At 43.8% G+C, this 19,384-nt stretch overlaps 1 protein-coding gene across 2 annotated transcripts; it reads right to left on the bottom strand.

Annotated features, from left to right (window-relative positions):
• Nucleotides 1–340: 340 nt before the first annotated feature.
• Nucleotides 341–18,704, bottom strand: LOC139415785 (carbohydrate sulfotransferase 6). 2 transcript variants are annotated; one of them, XM_071163878.1, is made up of 2 exons: nt 18,557–18,704; nt 341–3,333 (listed from the first exon to the last, which is right to left on the bottom strand). In XM_071163878.1, exon 2 carries the CDS (start codon nt 3,310–3,312, stop codon nt 2,116–2,118), a length of 1,197 nt encoding a protein of 398 aa, XP_071019979.1. In that variant the 5' UTR covers nt 3,313–3,333; nt 18,557–18,704; the 3' UTR covers nt 341–2,115. The 2 variants fall into 2 exon arrangements, with proteins under 2 accessions (XP_071019979.1, XP_071019987.1); XM_071163886.1 differs by having other exon boundaries at nt 1,766–3,336; nt 18,557–18,647.
• Between the last annotated feature and the right edge of the window lie 680 nt (nt 18,705–19,384).

Genomic DNA, 19,384 nt, shown 5'->3' with positions numbered 1-19,384 from the left:
GTTTATAGTTGTTTAATTAACCATTATTTTACCTGGTATATTGACAGAAAACAGTGCACTACTTTCTTTTGTACACCAAGGACCCAGGAAAGAGTTGCAGGGGAGAGGAGAAGAGAAGAATGTGCCTATTTGAAATCTAGAAAAAAATGTGTAGCTCATATTTTAAAAGTAGCTGTCATGCTAGAACAGGTTGAGGACCCCTGGTATACTGTACCAGCAAATTAGCCTACGTCTTCATTTACAGTCAACATACCTTCTGTCCAGCGTACCACAACCAAACACCACCAAATCTATTTACAGCAAATAACAAAGAGTAAAATATGGGTCAAATAAGGACTAATTTAATAAAATGTAACATTTATTGCTAATAAATCAACATGTCAAACAAAATCAATTCAGAAATCACCAGTACATCATAATCTCACCATAATCAAATAAAATCATCTGGTTATTATTAGATAATTACATTGGGAAAATTAAGATTATTCCATTAGCATTGCCTACAGTAAGCATTCTTACTGTCATTTGTACAAAACAAAGTATAACAAAGCCAGATCTAGGTGAGAAAGTCAAATCAAGTGGTGGCACCAGACCACTATCATTTTAACCAAATTCATTTTTTTCTACACCCATGAATAACAACATAACTTACATAGCAGGGGATTTGTTCACATTATACTGGGAGCCATATTGAAGTGTGACGACTGCATGGATAGCAAACTTCATAGCAGACTCACCTAAAAGTATCAGTCACAATATAATAAAGTAGAAAGATATTTATTTAAAAAATGTTATTTAACCTTTATTTAACTATATTTGAGGACATTCCACATTTAATTATGCCCTTCAGTTAAAATATGTCATTGATATTCAACACTATGGAAATGTTCCTTAAACAAAGAGCATGGTGCATAAACTTTTTAAGGACATAACAAAGTCATAACACTGTTTCATTTTTAACAATGCTGTGTCAAAACTGTTTTGCAGTGTAACAATGCTGTGTTGTGTGTAAAAGGTCACTCTATTCTTGATTAATGATCTTATGGCGGTAAACAAAGCCACTGACCAACACTCATTGCAAGGTTTCCCAGACACAGATTAAGTCTAATCCTGGACTAAACCATGGAGTACCTGTTTATATAAAATGATATACACACTAACAAAACCCAGAAATCCACTTTCATAGACCACCAAACCATTACAAACACACAGGCATTCACACGCACACTGAGTTACACCCTTTCTCACATGCACACTTGTAAATGTGTTTTCATCTGGTGCTTCAAACTACAATACATTCTGAGCATAACTGGTTGTGATTGAGAGAGAGGGCTTATCATCAGTCTTCACTGACGGCTACAGTACAGCAGCTTCTTCTCAAACCCCGGTCGGGAATAACATCATGCCACGGAGTTGGGCTTCATCTCTGGCTCCAGTATGTGTAGGTTGGAAATCAATGTGATTTAAGATATATCCCAGTGCCTAACTATTTCATTCCTTCCCCAAATGCTAACCATTATTTCAGTACTCTATAGAACATTACAACAATGACATAAAGAAAGATTAGAATTGAGAAAATAAAACAACATAACCATTAGTCTCTGTAAACATAAACCAAAGCAGATCTACATCTCGGTGACATGCATTAACCCAGGGGTCCCCAATTACATTCAGCCTTGGGCTGATTTTTCCTTGAGTGGATGGTCAGGGGGGCAGGAATAACTGATCGCAAGAATCCCAAACAGATATAGTATTTGACAAAACAGACTCATCAGATATAGTATTTGACAAAAACAAAATCATTTCAAACCTTGATTACACTGGGATACGATCACATATGCCTCTCTATTTATTAGTGTAAATACTTGGGCATGGATTTCCTAAATTAAAATCATTTTGAGCTGATTTCCTGGTGATTTGACAGTATTTTATGTTCCGTGGATCACCTATTGGGGAACTTTGCATTAACCCCTAACCAATACTGGCCTCCAAGCTCTTTTTCCAGTTCTATTTCCCTTAGGGGATGGATATTGACACCCTCCTGTTGGTGAATAGTTGCATTGTTCTCATTCCCACAAATACATTTCAGTGTGATTTGGTCTCTGAAAATATTATCTACTCATTGTTTGTATTGTCAGTTTTGGAAGGGAGCCAGCTGAAGTGATATCGTTCACGGGGAGTCAGAAGGTCCACGTCAAGTTTCTTCTGTTCTTTCTCACTGTCAACGGTCCTATACCCCAGCAAAGACATGGCGCCCTTACACACCTCCTGGATGTTCCTTACCTTGTCATGGGGCAAAGTAGTACGCCAAGCCTGAGAGACGTCTGCTGCGTTGCGGGAGGTGATTTGGAAGGCCTCCTTCTTGGTGCCCTTGCCCTTACCGTGGGTGACCTTATAGATCCACTCCTGTAGTGACTGTGTCATCTCCAGCCCCACAAACTGATACATACTGTCAATCTCTGTCAAGGGGTCTCTCACCATGTCCTCATAGCGTACCATCTTGTAACGTCCACGTAGAAAGTCTGGAGGTTTGAGCATGGCCCTCTCGTGGATGCGGATGTGGCTGCGGCATATCTCCTGCATGACGCGATACTGTGTGTCATCCACCTTGGTGTTGCCTTGCTCCAGGACCAGGGCATTATCCTTCACTAGGGCTTTGGCTGACTGCTCCCTGGAGCGCGCCACGGCCCGCGGGTCTCTCACCAGGTGGATGATGCGCAGGTCCAGAGTGGGGTCCTGCAGGAGAGGGTACAGGGAGTCTAGCTCAAAGAAGCGCACCTCTTTGAGCACCACATGGCTGTAGGTCCGACAGGCCTCTTCTGCCCCCTGCAGGCCAGGCCTGTCACACTTCTGCTTGCACTCTGTCTCGTTGCTGAAGAGGTGGCGGGGTGTGAGCTGGCAGGCAGGGGGAGAGCACAGGGCACGGCTGTGGCTCCACATAAAGAGGGCTGACATGTTGTGCTGGATGGGAGTGTAGGCATCCATGACAGACATGTCACACTGGAAGACGCTGCGCATCAGGTCTCTCACCGCCATGCGCAGTGCCCGGGCTCCAGGCATCTGCAGAGTGGTCCACACATGCCACGATGGCTCCATCAGGTAGAAGACAGACGGGTGCTGGCTGAACACCTGACCCAGGAAGGAGGATCCAGACCGCCATGAGGACAGCAGGAGCACGTGGACCTTGCCCTGGGAAGGAGGGCTACCACAAGGGAGGAGCTGGACATACCATCCAAACAGCAGCACCACAGCCACTCCCTGCAGAAGCAGCAGGAACACCACGGTCGGTGGCGTCAGTCTGAAGCGCGGCATGCCGGAGACTCTCTGTGTGAGCTGCTGGGAATTTATAGGAGGGTGAGAGGGCGCAAGAGAGAGAGAGAGAGAAAGGGGAGGGAGAGAGAGAGATATAAAGGGGAGAGAGAGAGAGAGAGAGAGAGAGAGAGAGAGAGAGAGAGAGAGAGAGAGAGAGAGAGAGAGAGAGAGAGAGAGAGAGAGAGAGAGAGAGAGAGAGAGAGAGAGAGAGAGAGAGAGAGAGAGAGAGAGAGAGAGAGAGAAAGGGGAGAGAGAGAGAGAGAGAGAAAAGGGGAGAGAGAGAGAGAGAGAGAGAGAGAGAGAGAGAGAGAGAAGAGGGGAGGAGAGAGAGAGAGAGAGAGAGAGAGAGAGAGAGAGAGAGAGAGGAGAGAGAGAGAGAGAGAGAGAGAGAGAGAGAGAGAGAGAGAGAGAGGAGAGAGAGAGAGAGAGAGAGAGAGAGAGAGAGAGAGAGAGAGAGAGAGAGAGAGAGAGAGAGAGAGAGAGAGAGAGAGAGAGAGAGAGAGGGGAGAGAGAGAGAGAGAAAGGGGAGGGAGAGAGAGAGAGAGAGAGAAAGGGGAGGGAGAGAATAAGGAGAGGCATATTAAGAGTTTCATTCCAAAATGCTATGTATACACATCTTCAGAAATGCTATGTATACACATCTTCAGAAATGTTGGTAAATTTGTTTTTATTGTCAAAAAAAAATATGAAAGAGATGTGTTTTTCACTAATCATGGCATAGAGTTGTTTAATTAAAGACATGTATTTGTTTAAAATCTATCACTTGATGGTTTCATTTCAGAGAGACAAATAATCATGTTCTTAGCAAAATGCTATATTTCTGCTTCACTGAGAAATAAGTTGTACTGCAACGTTTTATAAAGTGAATCAAATAATGTAACAAATAATTATGTTTTTTATAAAGGAATGTACAAATGAAACGTTTGTGACATCAATATTTAAAAAATATTTGTTTTATATAATTCAATACACTAATATGAGAACTGTATGTAAAGCATTTACATTTGACATTTACATTTCAGTCTTTTAGCAGATTCTCTTATCCAGATTGACTTAGAGTAAGTGCATTTATCTTAAGACAGTGGTTACCAGCAGGATAATTGCGATCGACTGGTCGATCTTCAAGGTATTCCTAGTCGCTCACTCACAAACACTTCTGTAGAAAAGCCAATGAAAAAGCCATGCGCTGCTTTTAAAAATTTGTATTAATCTTTCGCTGTTGGTAGTAAGTGCACTTGATTCAGAAGTCCTGCATGCCAGTTAGGCAGGGTTCCCATTTTGAACCATTTAATTTGTCTGGACGTACAAACTCTACCTACCCGGCGAAACGTAATAGATATATCAAGAGTACCTACTGCGCTGGCCAATCGGAAAGCTCAAATGACCGTTCCTACATTGCCAGTGTACCACAACCCAGCAGTAAAATTTGATACTAGCCTTTATTTTTGAAGTTTATTTTGTCATTTTATTTTTACCCCCAATTTCGTGATATCATATTGATAGTTACAGTCTTGTCCCATCGCTGCAACTCCCGTTCGGACTCGGGAGAGGTGTAGGTCGAGAACCATGCGTCCCCCGAAACACAACCCCGCCAAGCAGCACTGCTTCTTGACACACTGCTCGCTTAACCCAGCTTAACCCAGTAGCCAGCCGCACCAATGTGTCGGAGGAAACACCGTACAGCTGGCTACCGAAGTCAGGCAAAGCATCAATACAGGGCTAAGATTGAATCATACTACACCGGCTCCGACGCTCGTCTTATGTGGCAGGGCTTGCAAACTATTACAGACTACAAAGGGAAGCACAGCTGCGAGCTGCCCAGTGACACAAGCTGTTAGGAAAATTATGATTAACAATATTCTCATTTTAAATAGAACTGTAACTAAGTAAATTTATACTCTGTTTTATTATATCTGATTAACAATATGAGTTCATAAGAAGGGATTGTGTGACACGGACAAGGAGTAATTAAAGTTAATGAACACCATTCCAACTAGGAAGAAAGAAATGGTTTGTGGATTAAGTAAACAGATAAGGTAGTTAACCTATGATTGAACCGACGAAACTGAGCTCTGGGGTGTTTTAGATAAGGCAGTGAGTGCATTCCTAGGTTTTCTGTTAGTTAGAACTGTCAGCTAAGTGGTGATCGATAATGGTGAGGAGTCAAAAGTTAATTCAGTTTTGTTGTGTGTCCTGTGCATGTGCTAGGGGGTCAGACTGAACTTTGAATGAACTTTTAAAGTTCCCTTTGTCTCGGTCGAGAGGAGGAGATTCACTTTAGAAGCAATGAAATGACGTCATGTTATTGTATATAAACTGTTGCTCGTGGTAACGTGGCAGCGCGCTCCGAGAATAAATTCTGTTACCTATTATTGATAAGACTGGTCTCCGTCTATTTTATGCAAACAAGAATCTTACAAATTCTCATAAAATAGATTAAGGGAATTCAATTAATGAAAACATATTGGAATAACTAAATTACAGTAACACAAGACCTACCAGACGAGCTAAATCATTTCTATGCTCGCTTCGAGGCAAGCAACACTGATGCATGCATGAGAGCATCGGCTGTTCCGTATGACTGTGTGATCATGCTCTCCATAGTCGACGTGAGTAAGACCTTTAAACAGGTCAACATACACAAGGCTGCGGGGCCAGACGGATTACAAGGACGTGTGCTCCGGGCATGTGCTGACCAACTGGCAGGTGTCTTCACTGACATTTTCAACATGTCCCTGATTGAGTCTGTAATGCCAACATGTTTCAAGCAGACCACCATAGTCCCTGTGCCCAAGATCACAAAGGCAACCTGCCTAAATGACTACAGACCCGTAGGACTCACGTCCATAGCCATGAAGTGCTTTGAAAGGTTGGTACGGGCTCACATTAACACCATTATCCCAGAAACCCTAGACCCACTCCAATTTGCATACCGCCCAGATCCACAGATGATGCAATCTCTATTGCACTCCACACTGCCCTTTCACACATGGACAAAAGGAACACTTATGTGAAAATGCTATTCATTGACTGCAGCTCAGCGTTCAACACCATTCTACCCTCAAAGCTCATCACTAAGGTAAGGATCCTGGGACTAAACACCTCCCTCTGCAACTGGATCCTGGAATTCCTGACAGGCCACCCCTCTCCTAGTAGTGGAGAGGGTAGTAAGTTTTAAGTTCCTCGGCGTACACATCACAGACAAACTGAATTGGTCCACCCACACAGACAGCATCGTGAAGAAGGCGCAGCAGCGCCTCTTCAACCTCAGGAGGCTGAATAAATTTGGCTTGTCACCAAAAGCACTCACAAACTTCTACAGATGCACAATCGAGAGCATCCTGTCGGGCTGTATCACCGCCTGGTACGGCAACTGCTCCGCCCACAACCGTAAGGCTCTCCAGAGGGTAGCGAGGTCTGCACAACGCATCACCGGGGGCAAACTACCTGCCCTCCAGGACACCTACACCACCCGATGTCACAGGAAGGCCATAAAGATCATCAAGGACAACAACCACCCGAGCCACTGCCTGTTCACCCCGCTATCATCCAGAAGGCGAGGTCAGTACAGGTGCATCAAAGCTGGGACAGAGAGACTGATAAACAGCTTCTATCTCAAGGCCATCAGACTGTTAAACAGCCACCACTAACATTGAGTGGCTGCTGCCAACACACTGACTCAACTCCAGCCACTTTAATAATGGGAATTGATGGGAATTGATGTAAAATATATCACTAGCCACTTTAAACAATGCTACTTAGTATAATGTTTACATACCCTACATTATTCATCTCAAATGTATACGTATATACTGTACTCTATATCATCTACTGCATCTTTATGTAATACATGTATCACTAGCCACTTTAAACTATGCCACTTTGTTTACATACTCATCTCATATGTATATACTGTACTCGATACCATCTACTGCATCTTGCCTATGCCGCTATGTACCATCACTCATTCATATATCTTTATGTACATATTCTTTATCCCTTTACACTTGTGTGTATAAGGTAGTAGTTTTGGAATTGTTAGTTAGATTACTCGTTGGTTATTACTGCATTGTCGGAACTAGAAGCACAAGCATTTCGCTACACTCGCATTAACATCTGCTAACCATGTGTATGTGACAAATAAATTTGATTTGATTTGATTTAGGTGGTGAGGCTAGGTAGCAACACATTTGCCAGGCTGATCCTCAACACTGGTGCTCCACAGGGGTAAGTGCTCAGTCCTCTCCTGTACTCCCTGTTCACCCACGACTGCATGGCCAGGCACGACTCCAACACCATCATTAAGTTTGCAGACGACACAACAGTGGTAGGCCTGATCACAGACAACGATGAGACAGCCTATAGGGAGGAGGTCAGAGACCTGGCGTTGTGGTGCCAGAATAACAACCTATCCCTCAACGTAACCAAGACTAAGGAGATGATTATGGACTACGGGAAAAGGAGGACCGAGCACGCCCCCATTCTCATTGACGGAACTGTAGTGGAGCAGGTTGAGAGTTTCAAGTTCACATCAACAACAAACTAGAATGATCGAAACACACCAAGACAGTCGTGAAGAGGGAACGACAAAGCCTATTCCCCCTCTGGAAACTAAAAAGATTTGGCATGGGTCCTGAGATCCTCAAAAGGTTCTACAGCTGCAATATCGAGAGCATGGTTGCATCACTGCCTGGTAACGGCAATTGCTCGGCCTCTTGAAACTCTTGAATGAGGCACTACAGAGGGTAGTGCATCCGGCACAATACATCACTGGGGCCAAGCTGCCTGCCATCCAGGACCTCTACACCAGGCGGTGTCAGAGGAAGGCTCTAAAAATTGTCAAAGATCCCAGCCACCCCAGTCATAGACTGTTCTCTCTACTACCGCATGGCAAGCGGTACCGGAGTGCCAAGTCTAGGACAAAAAGGCTTCTCAACAGTTTTTATCCCCACACCATACGACTCCTGAACAGGTAATCAAATGGCTAAGCGGACTATTTGCATTGTGTGCCCCCCCAAACCCCCCCCAAACCCTCTTTTTACGCTGCTGCTACTCTCTGTTTATCATATATGCATAGTCACTTTAACTATACATTCATGTACATACTACCTCAGTTGGGCCGACCAACCAGTGCTCCCGCACATTGGCTAACCGGGCTATCTGCATTGTGTCCCGCCACCCACCTCTTTTACACTACAGCTATTCTCTGTTGATCATATATGCATAGTCACTTTAACCATATCTACATGTACATACTACCTCAAACTAACCGGTGTCTGTATGTAGTCTCACTACTGTATATAGCCTGTCTTTTTACTGTTGTTTTATTTCTCTACTTACCTATTGCTCACCTAACACCTTTTTTGCACTATTGGTTAGAGCCTGTAAGTAAGCATTTCACTGTATTCAGCGCACGTGACAAATAAACTTTGATTTGATATTGGCACGATTTGCACAAACACGGGCTTCTCTGGCATTATCACTTAAACAAAATCAGGCAGAGTTAAAACCTACAGTAGACAACATTAAAAAAAGATTACATTAGAAATGGTTGGAATACCCGCCCATTACGCGCAGGCCGTGCGGTGGTCGTAGATAAAATTACAGTGACTTATTACAATAACTACTTGTGTACCTCTAATAATTTCATTTCAATATATACAAAATGAACAAGTGGAGACCTGGATGGCAAGAGAAATCAATGTGACATTCAGTACCAGTCAAAAGTTTGGACACACCTACTCATTCAAGAGTTTCTTTACTTTTCCTATTTTCTACATTGTAGAATAATAGTGAAAACATCAAAACTATGAAATAATATATCAAAATACATTTTATATTTGAGATTCTTCAAAGTAGCCACCCTTTGCCTTGACAGCTTTGCACAATCTTGGCATTCTCTCAACCAGCTTCATGAGGTAGTCACCTGGAATGCATTCCCATTAACAGGTGTGCCTTGTTAAAAGTTCATGTCATTTATTGTGTTTCTTTCCTTCTTAATGCGTTTGAGCCAATCAGTTGTGACAAGGTGGCGGTTTCGGCGCCATGATCTTGGTAAGGCAGGGTTTACATATACAAAGACACACCACCAGTCCACGTGAAGGGTTAACACGGTAAAAAAAAGGATCATGTACCGGCAGCGTTCCTGATACACAAAACTCAAACAAAATAAATACGCCGTCATCAGTGGATGGTCCTCCACTCTTGGTCTTTGGGGTTCACTCCGTGTTGAAATCATCAGTTCCTTTATTCTGGTAAACATCCTTCTCCACCGTATGCTCAGTGTCTCCAACAGCCTCCTCCTCGTTTGCATGCCGGGGTCAAAGGAAAGACAAAGAAAGCAAACCCAGAGTGCGGTTAAGTAGAGGCCCTGATTGGTTTCACCTGTCTGCCATTTAGTCTCTAATTACAACTGGAGACAGGTGTGGCTGTTCTGCTGCAGTCTGGCAGTTTCCCCTGAGCTGTCCATGGTCCTGCCTCTGGGGAATACTTCCCATTGCTGTCCGTGGTCCTGGCAGCCAGAAATCCCAGAAACCTTGCAGGCACATACTGTCCATCCACCACACAACCCCTGAAACCGCTACATACCTTTCCCCCCAGCATTGACCCTGTGGTCAGAGCGGTCAAAGAAAACATGGCATGCATACGGGACATGGCATCTGCATTACCATGTGTAGAACCCAAAACGGTGGACGCTCCGATAGTGGAACGGCTGGAGGCTGAGGAACCACCGGGTGATCCGGGCGTTAGTGTGCTTATTCTGTTTCATCCAGGTAAGGGGATCGTGATCGGTCATCAACACAAACTTGCGGCCCAAAACATAATAGTTAAAAAACTCCAGAGCCCATTTGATTGCCAAACACTCTTTTTCCACTGTTGCATATTTGGTTTTGTGGGGGATTAATTTATGGCTAATGTACAGCACAGGATGTTCCTCTTCCTGCGAGATTACAGCTGCAATTCCAGTGTCCGATGCATCTGTCTCTACAATCAGAGGTTTCGAGAAATCCGGTGAACACAACACAGGGGCAGTGCATAAGGCCGTTTTCAGTTTCTGGAATGCCTCTTCGGCCGCAGGGTTCCACTGTACCATGGTAGGTTTGGCCTTCCGGGTCAGGTCACACAGGGGTCCTGCAATGATTGCATAATCTTGGATGAAATGTGTGTAATCACCGGTTATTCCCAGGAAGGTACCCCAGGTATCTCAAGGCTAATCCTGGATCACAGCGACATTCTTCTCTTGTGGTTTGATCAACCCTCGCCCTATAGAATAGCCCAGATACTTTGCTTCACATACCCCCAACGTGCATTTCTTTGGGTTGGCTGTTGAAAACTGCTTGCCGAGGGGGTCGAGGACCGCTGTTAAATGGATTAGGTGCTCCTCCCACATGCGACTGTGGATTATCACATTGTCCAGGTAGGCTGCAGCATAGGATTGATGTGGCCGCAAAATGAGGTCCATCAGCCTTTGAAACGTGGCGGGGGCTCCATGAAGTCCAAAGGGCAGTCACACATATTGGAACAGCCCGTCTGGAGAGGAGAATGCCGTCTTCTAACGAGCTGCCGGGGTCAGAGTTAAGGTTTTTGGTGGACCCGTATCCCCAGAGGTGTGATGATGTCATGATGCATGTCATGATGGATGTGATGGGCGTGTCCTGGTAAGGAAAAAAATACATCTATATTTTTCAAAACCAACTAACGTAACTGAGACAGCAATACCTCTCCAAGGGTAATCTCCTCCAGCAGGTTCTCGGAAGAGGAAGTGGACGAAAGTACTGATGTCTGTGTGTTTGTCCCTCCCCAACAGTGCCTATTGACTCACCCACTTTTTAAAAAGGTTAATATGATACACCTGTTCTGGCTTCCTTCTCCCTGGCTGACGGATAAGGTAGTTCACAGCCCCAGTTTCTGCAGCACCTCGTAGGGACCCCGCCATGTGGCCAGGAATTTACATACCGTCATGGGTACTAACACCATAACCCGATCCCCTGGGGGCGAACTCTCGGGGTTGAGTGGGACGGTTATACACTCGACTCTGGGCTTCTTGGGCCTGCTGTAAATGTTCCTTCACAATAGGCATTACCAACGCGTTTATGCGTTCTCTCATGTCTTCAATGTGTTCTATGACCGTGTTGTGGGGGCTGGACTGTTGTTCCAAGTTCTCCCTCATCACATCTAACAATCCCCAGGGCCTGTGGGAAAACAATAGCTCAAATGGGGAAAAACCAGTGGATGCCAGGGGTACCTCACTTATGGCGAACATCAAAAACGGGAAGAGCTGGTCCCAGTTTTGCCCATCCCGCTCAATGGTCCGTCTGAGCATGGATTTCATGGTTCTATTGAATCTCTCGACTAGGCCGTCAGTCTGGGGGTGATATACAAATGTGCGCAAGTGATTTGAAGTAATTTACATAAATCTTTCATCACCTTGGACATGAACACCATACCTTGGTCTGTCAGGATCTCTCAGGGTAAACCTACCCTGGAAAACATCTGTAGCAGCTCTCTGGAGATGCTCTTGGTGTTGGCACTATGCAGGGGATAGCCTCGGGATACCTGGTGGCATAATAAACTGTGACCAGTATATGTTGAAACCCTTTTGCCGACCGTGGTAAGGGTCCAATTAAATCCATAGCAATTATATCCAATGGCGTATCTATCACTGGCAACGGGATTAAAGGATTTAGTAAATCCGGGAGGGGTGAGGTTCTCTGCCAAACAGGACACCCTTGATAATACCTTACCATATCTGCATACACCCCCGGCTAGAAGAAACGTTGTAACACCCATTCTTGTGTTTTCCCTCTCTGTAAATGTCCTCCCAACAAGTGGCTATGGGCCAGGTTCAGCACTGTACACCAAAACGGGGTAGGAACCAACAGCTGCTCCACTGTGACGTTATGGGACTTAGTGTCCTGGTATATAAGAGATGGTTGTTCATTGAAAAATTGGGAAAGGTGAGGACATGAGCAGGATTTACAGGTACTCCATTGATTACCTTGACATTCTGTCTGGCTTTCTGTAGTGTGGGGTCTTCCAGCTGAGCAGTACCAAACCTTCCCCTATACTGTGCTAACTCAGGAGGGAACATGTCATATGCATCAGAATTTCCAAGCCCTTCGGCCTGTGCTTCCTGTTCCTCCCCTTCCACCATTTCTGGCCCATTCATCCTCACTGACTTTCCTGCCTCTTCATCATTTCCTTCCCCTTCTTCTCCCAGGAGAACTCGAGTGTCGGCTACGGAAGTTGGCAGGTAAGTAGCAACTTGCTAATTTTCTTTTCATAGGTCAGGGAGTTGTTTGGTAGCAGTTTCATTTTCTTTTCACCGGAAAATGTGAAGGATGCCTGGCATGCCCTATTACTGGCACAGCCAGCTCCTTTGTCCTGTAGTCCGTTCCTTAATTCTTGAAATATGGACAGCCGCGACCCAGTAGCACGGGGCATGGTAGGTTCTCAACCAAACCTAGGTTACTTCGGAACTGCCCTCTGGTGGTGTTAATCTCTAAATCTGCGGATGGGTAAGTTTTGGTGTCCCCGTGTACACAGGTGATGTCCATGGTTGGAGTGGTAGTTCTCTGTGGCTGGGTTAATAGTGAAGGCATGCTGAGGGAGACCAAGCTCTGGGAGTCTAGAAGAGCATCAACTTGGACCTGTACCCGACTGAGGTACGGTGGGTGGCGGAGGGCTTGGACATGGGTAGATTGGAAATGTCAACCTGCATGGGTTCCTCCTTCTTGGGACAGTTCCATGCGATACGTCCTATTTCGCCACAGCAGTAGCACTCTCGGATGTCAGTATCCACCCCTCTATTCCCTGTCTTTGCTTCATGTTGGAAAACACAATTCTGACTGGGTTTGAGCAGTTCTTCAGTTGCATCACTGAACAAGGTAAACCACTCCGTCCGCTGTGGTAGGACTGCCCAGGCTGACAACCTTTAACTCGTAAGGTAAGGCAGGGATGTAGTGGTCAATCACGATTCTTTCCATGATGTCCCCAGTACTGAGGGTTGCGGGCTGTGGCCATTTTTTTGCCAGGTGGACCAGGTCAAACATTAAATGCGCAGCCACAAGGTTTCTCTGATCAATAGTCCTGATATTACTCCTGTGTTCTCCTATCCTGCTATGCATTGTAAGAGCTTGTTTAATTTATCCTACATAGCATGAACCAGAAATACATTTGATAAGTTATACCAAATGTTTTATAGAACACTTGATGAAACCCTGAATCTGAATGGCCTTGTCTGTAATGAGGTGATTGAACATTGTGCTGTGATAGCTGTGCTGTTGTGCTGTGATGCTGTGACAACCATGCTGGTTAAGCGTATTGGGGTGATTGAACATTTGTTCAAGTTACACTGGGTACATCTGTCACATCTGTAATTACCGTCCGACATTGTCTAGGAAGGTGCTACATGGTAGCCGTGGAAGATCAGACCTCACCACCATTTAACTGATGTTGGGGCCGCGTCTGAAGACTACCTGCTTGGTTTATTGTTACTGTAATTTAATTATACCAATGTGTTTTCATTAATTGAATTCCCTTAATCTATTTCATGAGAATTTGTAAGATTATTGTTTGCATAAAATAGACGGAGACCAGTCTTATCAATAATAGGTAACAGAATTTATTCTTGGAGCGCGCTGCCACGTTACTACGAGCAACAGTTTATATACAATAACATGACGTCATTTCATTGCTTAACAGAATCTCCTCCTCTCGACCGGGACAAAGTGAGGCTAAAAGTTCATTCTAACTTACTAACACACTCACATGACAGTTCTAATTAACAGAAAACCTAGGAATGCACTCACTTCTTTATCTAAAGCACCCCAGAGCTCAGTTTTGTCAGTTCAACCATAGGTTAACTACTTTATCTGTTTACTTAATCCACAAACCATTTCTTTCTTCCTAGTTGGAATGGTGTTCATTAACTTGAATTACTCCTTGTTCGTGTCACACAATCCCTTCTTATGAAGTCAAGTAAGTTTACTTAGCTACAATTCTATTTGAAATGGGGATATTGTTTATTCATTTATTCATAATAATTCTAACATTTATTTACAAGTATTTTCCAGTTGTGGGTCAGTGCTCAATATGTGCCAGTGTTTTTTTTAATGACGTGGTCGAACTGTTTGCCTAGTGGGGAGTATTGAAAAAAGCATTGGACTCGTTGGTCAGGGGGGCGGGGTGGTTTGAGAGTGAAGCTCTCATCCTGGGTCATATTTTTGTAACGGACCCGTGCATCATGCAGCCAATCCTCTGGTTAACCCCACTGTCTAAAGCGCCCATCCAGACAGTGAGCATTTTTGTCATAGTCACTCTGTGTTCAACAGATCCTGCGTATGTGACTGTATTGGCTGATAGGGAAGCTCTTTTTCAGGGGTGTATATTGTTGAAGCTATCTCCGCATAACAGGGAATTCTCATTCGTTGGCTTCCTGTATAGATCCGTGCTAAAGCAACCCCCTCCCTCTTTATCAAAATGTCCATAAAACTTGTTTCATGCACATAAAAGGTGAGAGTGAATTTCAGATGTTCTCTGCTTGTATTGATGAAGGAGTGAAATGTATGAAGTTCCTGTGCTGTGCCCTGGAATAGAAGGAATATGTCATCAATGAACACTGGCGTAGCACTCACCCCCGCAAGGCGATGGGTGAGTGCTACGAGCTCCCCGGGGGGCCCACGAGCCCCCTGGAGGTCAGGCCCCCCAGATAGTATATGTACACATCAAAACTGTGAAGGACCTCCGCGTTATTCTGGACCTTGATGTCTCTTTTGACGAACATATCACAAATATTTCAAGAACAGATTTTTTTCAATCTCTGTATCATAGCAAAAAATCTGAATTTTTTTTGTCCAAAAATGATGCAGAAAAATGAATCCATGTTTTTGTCACATCTAGATTAGACTATTGCAATGCTCTACTCTCTGGCTACCCGAATAAATCACTAAATATACTTCAGTTAGTGCTAAACACGGCTGCTAGAATCTTGACTAGAACCCAAAAATGTTATCATATTACTCCAGTACTAGTCTCTATACACTGGCTTCCTGTTAAGGCAAGGGCTGATTTCAAGGTTTTACTGCTAACCTACAAAGCATTACATGGGCGTGCTCCTACCTATCTCTCCGATTTGGTCCTGCCATACATACCTACACGTACGCTATGGTCACAAGACACAGGCCTCCTTATTGTTTCTAAGCAAACAGCCGGAGGCAGGGCTTTCTCCTATAGAGCTACATTTTAATTGAATGGTCTGCCTATCCATGTGAGAGACGCAGACTCGGTCTCAACCTTTAAGTCTTTACTGAAGACTCATCTCTTCAGTATATCTTATGATTGAGTGTAGTCTGGCCCAGGGGTGTGAATGTGAACAGCAAGGCACTGGAGAGATGAACCGCCCTTGCTGTTTGCCTGGAGGGCTCCCCTCTCTCCGCTGGGAGAGATTCTATGCCTCCGACCCTATTACGGGGGCTGAGTCATTGGCTTACTAGTGCTCCTCCATGTCGTCACTAGGAGGGGTGCGTCACTTTAGTGGGTTGAGTCACTGACGTGATCTTCCTGTCCTGTTTTGTGCCTCCTAGGGCTTGTGTGGTGGAGGAGATCTTTGAGGGCTACACTCAGCCTTGTCTCAGGGTAGTAAGTTTGTGGTCTGTTGATGTCCCTTTAGTGTTGTGGGGTCTGCACTTTGGCAAAGTGGGTGTCTTATCTGGTGTCCTGTGTGAATTTAAGTATGCTCCCTCGAATTCTCTCTCCCTCCACTACCGGAGGACCTGAGCCACAGGACCATGCCTAAGGATTAACTGGCCTGATTACTCCTACCTGTCCCCAGTTCACCTGTTCGTGCTGCTGCTCCAGTTTCAACAGTTCTGCCTGTGGCTATGGAACATTGACCTGCTCACCAGATGTGTTACCTTGTCCCAGACCTGCTGATTTCGACCTTCTCTCTCTACAGCACCTGCTGTCTCGACCTCTGAATAATCGTCTATGAAAAGCCAACTGATATTTACTCCTGAGGTGTTGCTCCTGTTGCACCCTCTACAACCACTGATTATCACTCGACCCTGCTGGTCATCTATGAACGTGTGAACATCTTAAAGAACAATCTGGCCTTAATGGCCATGTACTCTAATAATCTCCACCAGGCACAGCCAGAAGAGGACTGGCCACCCCTCAGAGCCTGGATCCTCTCTAGATTTCTTCCTAGGTTTCGGCCTTTCTAGTGAGTTTTTCCTAGCCACTGTGCTTCTACATCTGCATTGCTTGCTGTTTGGGGTTGAAGTCTGGGTTTCTGTATAGCACTGTGTGACATCTACTGATTTTGATTGATTGATGTAATATATAGGCCTAGTGCCTAACACCTTGATCAGACCGACAGCGTCATTGTGTTTTGGTACACCAGAAGTACATTAATTTCCAATGGAACGCTGCATTAGCCTTGCATTGCAGAGGCAGTTGCAGTGTGTTCTGTGTGGTGCATACGTATACATCAAATTGTATGTGTGGACTTGACAGAAATAGTAACAAAACGTAAATGTTTAACTTTTGTTGGACGCATATCCAGGGATGTAGTGCTGCTGGAGTGCCTTTTTTCAATTTGAGAATACAAGGAGCTGGTAAAAATATTTCAGGAAAAAATATTCTGAAGTGTCCTGCAAGATCACATAATGATGAATGAGTATTTTACATAACAAAACCAAATAGAATAGCATAGTAGGTCTATAATTTTACTGTTACACCAAAAACACCTAATTTCTAGTGAGATTTTAGGATGGTTAACTGAAGTTGAATAGGCCAAAACTCAAAAGTGTGTGCCACTAGGCAGGATATGTTTTGATTAAAACAAAATAAATACAAGGCTAATAGTTTGTTAACACCATCTGCTCTAATTCACTGGTAAAATGTGAAGAATTATCATTCATGATTGACAGTGATGATGGCCTATTTTGAAATTAGGTATGCCCAACTTGGTGATTGAGGGTTTTAAAAATATAACATTTTCTTGAGACAATACATGTGGGCATAAGCAGATGTTGCAATTGGAGGAGGCATTTTATGCATATTCCATTATAATATTCAACTGCTTCTCCAGTTTCAACTGTTCTGCCTGCGGCTATGGAACCCTGACCTGTTCACCGGAAATACTACCTTATCCCGGACCTGCTGTTTTCGACCCCCTCTCGCGACCTCTGAATGCTTGGCTATGAAAAGCCAACTGACATTTACTCCTGAGGTGCTGTCCTTTTACACCCTCTACAACCACTGTGATTATTATTTGAACCTGCTGGTCATCTATGAACGTTTGAACATCTTGAAAAATACGATCTGTTCTTAATGGCCCTGTACTTTTATAATCGCTACCTGGCACAGCTAGAAGAAGACTGGCCACCCCTCGGAGCCTGGTTCCTCTCTAGGTTTCTTCATAGGTTCCTGCATTTCTAGTGAGATTTTCCTAGCCACTGTGCTTCTACATCTGCTTTGCTTGCGGTTTGGGGTTTTAGGCTGGGTTTCTGTATAAGCACTATGTGACATCTGCTGATGTAAAAGGTGCTTTATAAATACATTTGATTTGATGGTACAAACTTTGATTGAGTTAATAAAAAAAAAATATTTGCGCTCCTGACACCTAAAAAAAAATATCACTACACATTTCTACAAAAAATGTTGGATTGCATAATGAAAAAAAAATTGCAGCATTGATGCAATGACGCTGTCGGTCTGGTCGAGGCTATGCCTGTAAATGGGGAAAGGGGTACAGGTCCCAAAATCAATGGGCAAAGGCATGCTACAAAGTTTCTTCATCGAACAGTTAAAATTAATGAATAGTCTACATTTAGGACACGTTAACATAATTTATATGGTATATATATGCCTATATAATAATACATGTACTGTATATAAGTATTCATACATAATACATAACATACATAATAAAACATAATTATTCTTTAGATAGGCCTTGTATTAATTTTAAACCCGAATACATTTTTTAAAAGTAATGTGCTGAAATTGAACGGAACACTCAGCTACATTAGCCTAAATTAAACTGTCTGTAGGGGTGCAATCCTTAGTTTCGGACTATCCAATATCATACAGAACTACATACCAGACAACAGTGGACAAACACTGTTACAAACAGCGATCGGTAACCGTGATCCACAGATACATAAAACAATGTCGCTAAAAAAATGTTTTTGTCGGAGCTGGTCAGTCCCAGTAGTTCGTTATTGCATGAATACTTTACCTTCTCCGCTGTGTTGCTGGGCGACGAGACCGCAATGAGTGAGGAGAGCTCTGAAACTAACTGTTGTATTACATTCACGGTCTTTAGGCAAACATCCACTGCCTTCAGAGTGTTAGTTTGCGTAGCCTACAAAGAGTTTTGAGACGTGGCCATGAGAGCTGCGCCTGGCAGTGCAGACTGGTCTCATAGACTAGACGTAACATAGTAAACGTAAATCCGGGATACAGCCATGTGTATGGTGTGTTACGTTTGGTATGGTTACATAAGACAGAAGGTTACTTAAAATAGGGTGGTTGGTCAAAGTAGATGGGTGGGCGTATAATGTAAACATCTAGCAAACCAAAAATTGTGTGTTCAAATCTCATCACCGACAACTTTAGCATTTTAGCTACTTTGCGATTACTTAGCATGTTAGCCCTAACCTTACCCCTTTTAGCTAACCCTTCCCCTAACCCTTTTAGCTAACCCCTCCCCTAACTTTAACCTAACTCCTAACCTTAACCCCTAGCCACCAAGCTAACGTTAGGAACAACAAATTGGAATTCGTAATATAGCATACGTTTTGCAAATTCATAAAATATTAAACATTTAGCAAATTTGTAACATATGGTACGAATTGCAATTCCTAACATATCATATGAAATGGGTGATGGATGTTCACAAATTAATACGTACGATATGAAGCATAACATATAATGCAAAAAACAAAAGTCCTTTGAAACCTGATTCAAATTTGATGCTATGTCAAACATTATAGTCCTATGTTATACATGGGTAAATTGGTGTCAGCTTTTCTCTCACACACATTGCAGCAAACTTTCGTTCATT

This window comes from Oncorhynchus clarkii, chromosome 1 (genome assembly GCF_045791955.1).
Source record: "Oncorhynchus clarkii lewisi isolate Uvic-CL-2024 chromosome 1, UVic_Ocla_1.0, whole genome shotgun sequence".
Taxonomy (NCBI): domain Eukaryota; kingdom Metazoa; phylum Chordata; class Actinopteri; order Salmoniformes; family Salmonidae; genus Oncorhynchus; species Oncorhynchus clarkii.
Note: the sequence above shows the minus strand (reverse complement) of the source record. Positions and strands in the feature narration are given on the sequence as shown.

What these genes read in the sequence shown, in the direction of transcription:
- LOC139415785 (XM_071163878.1), bottom strand. Translation starts at nt 3,312, where the DNA reads ATGCCGCGCTTCAGACTGACGCCACCGACCGTGGTGTTCCTGCTGCTT.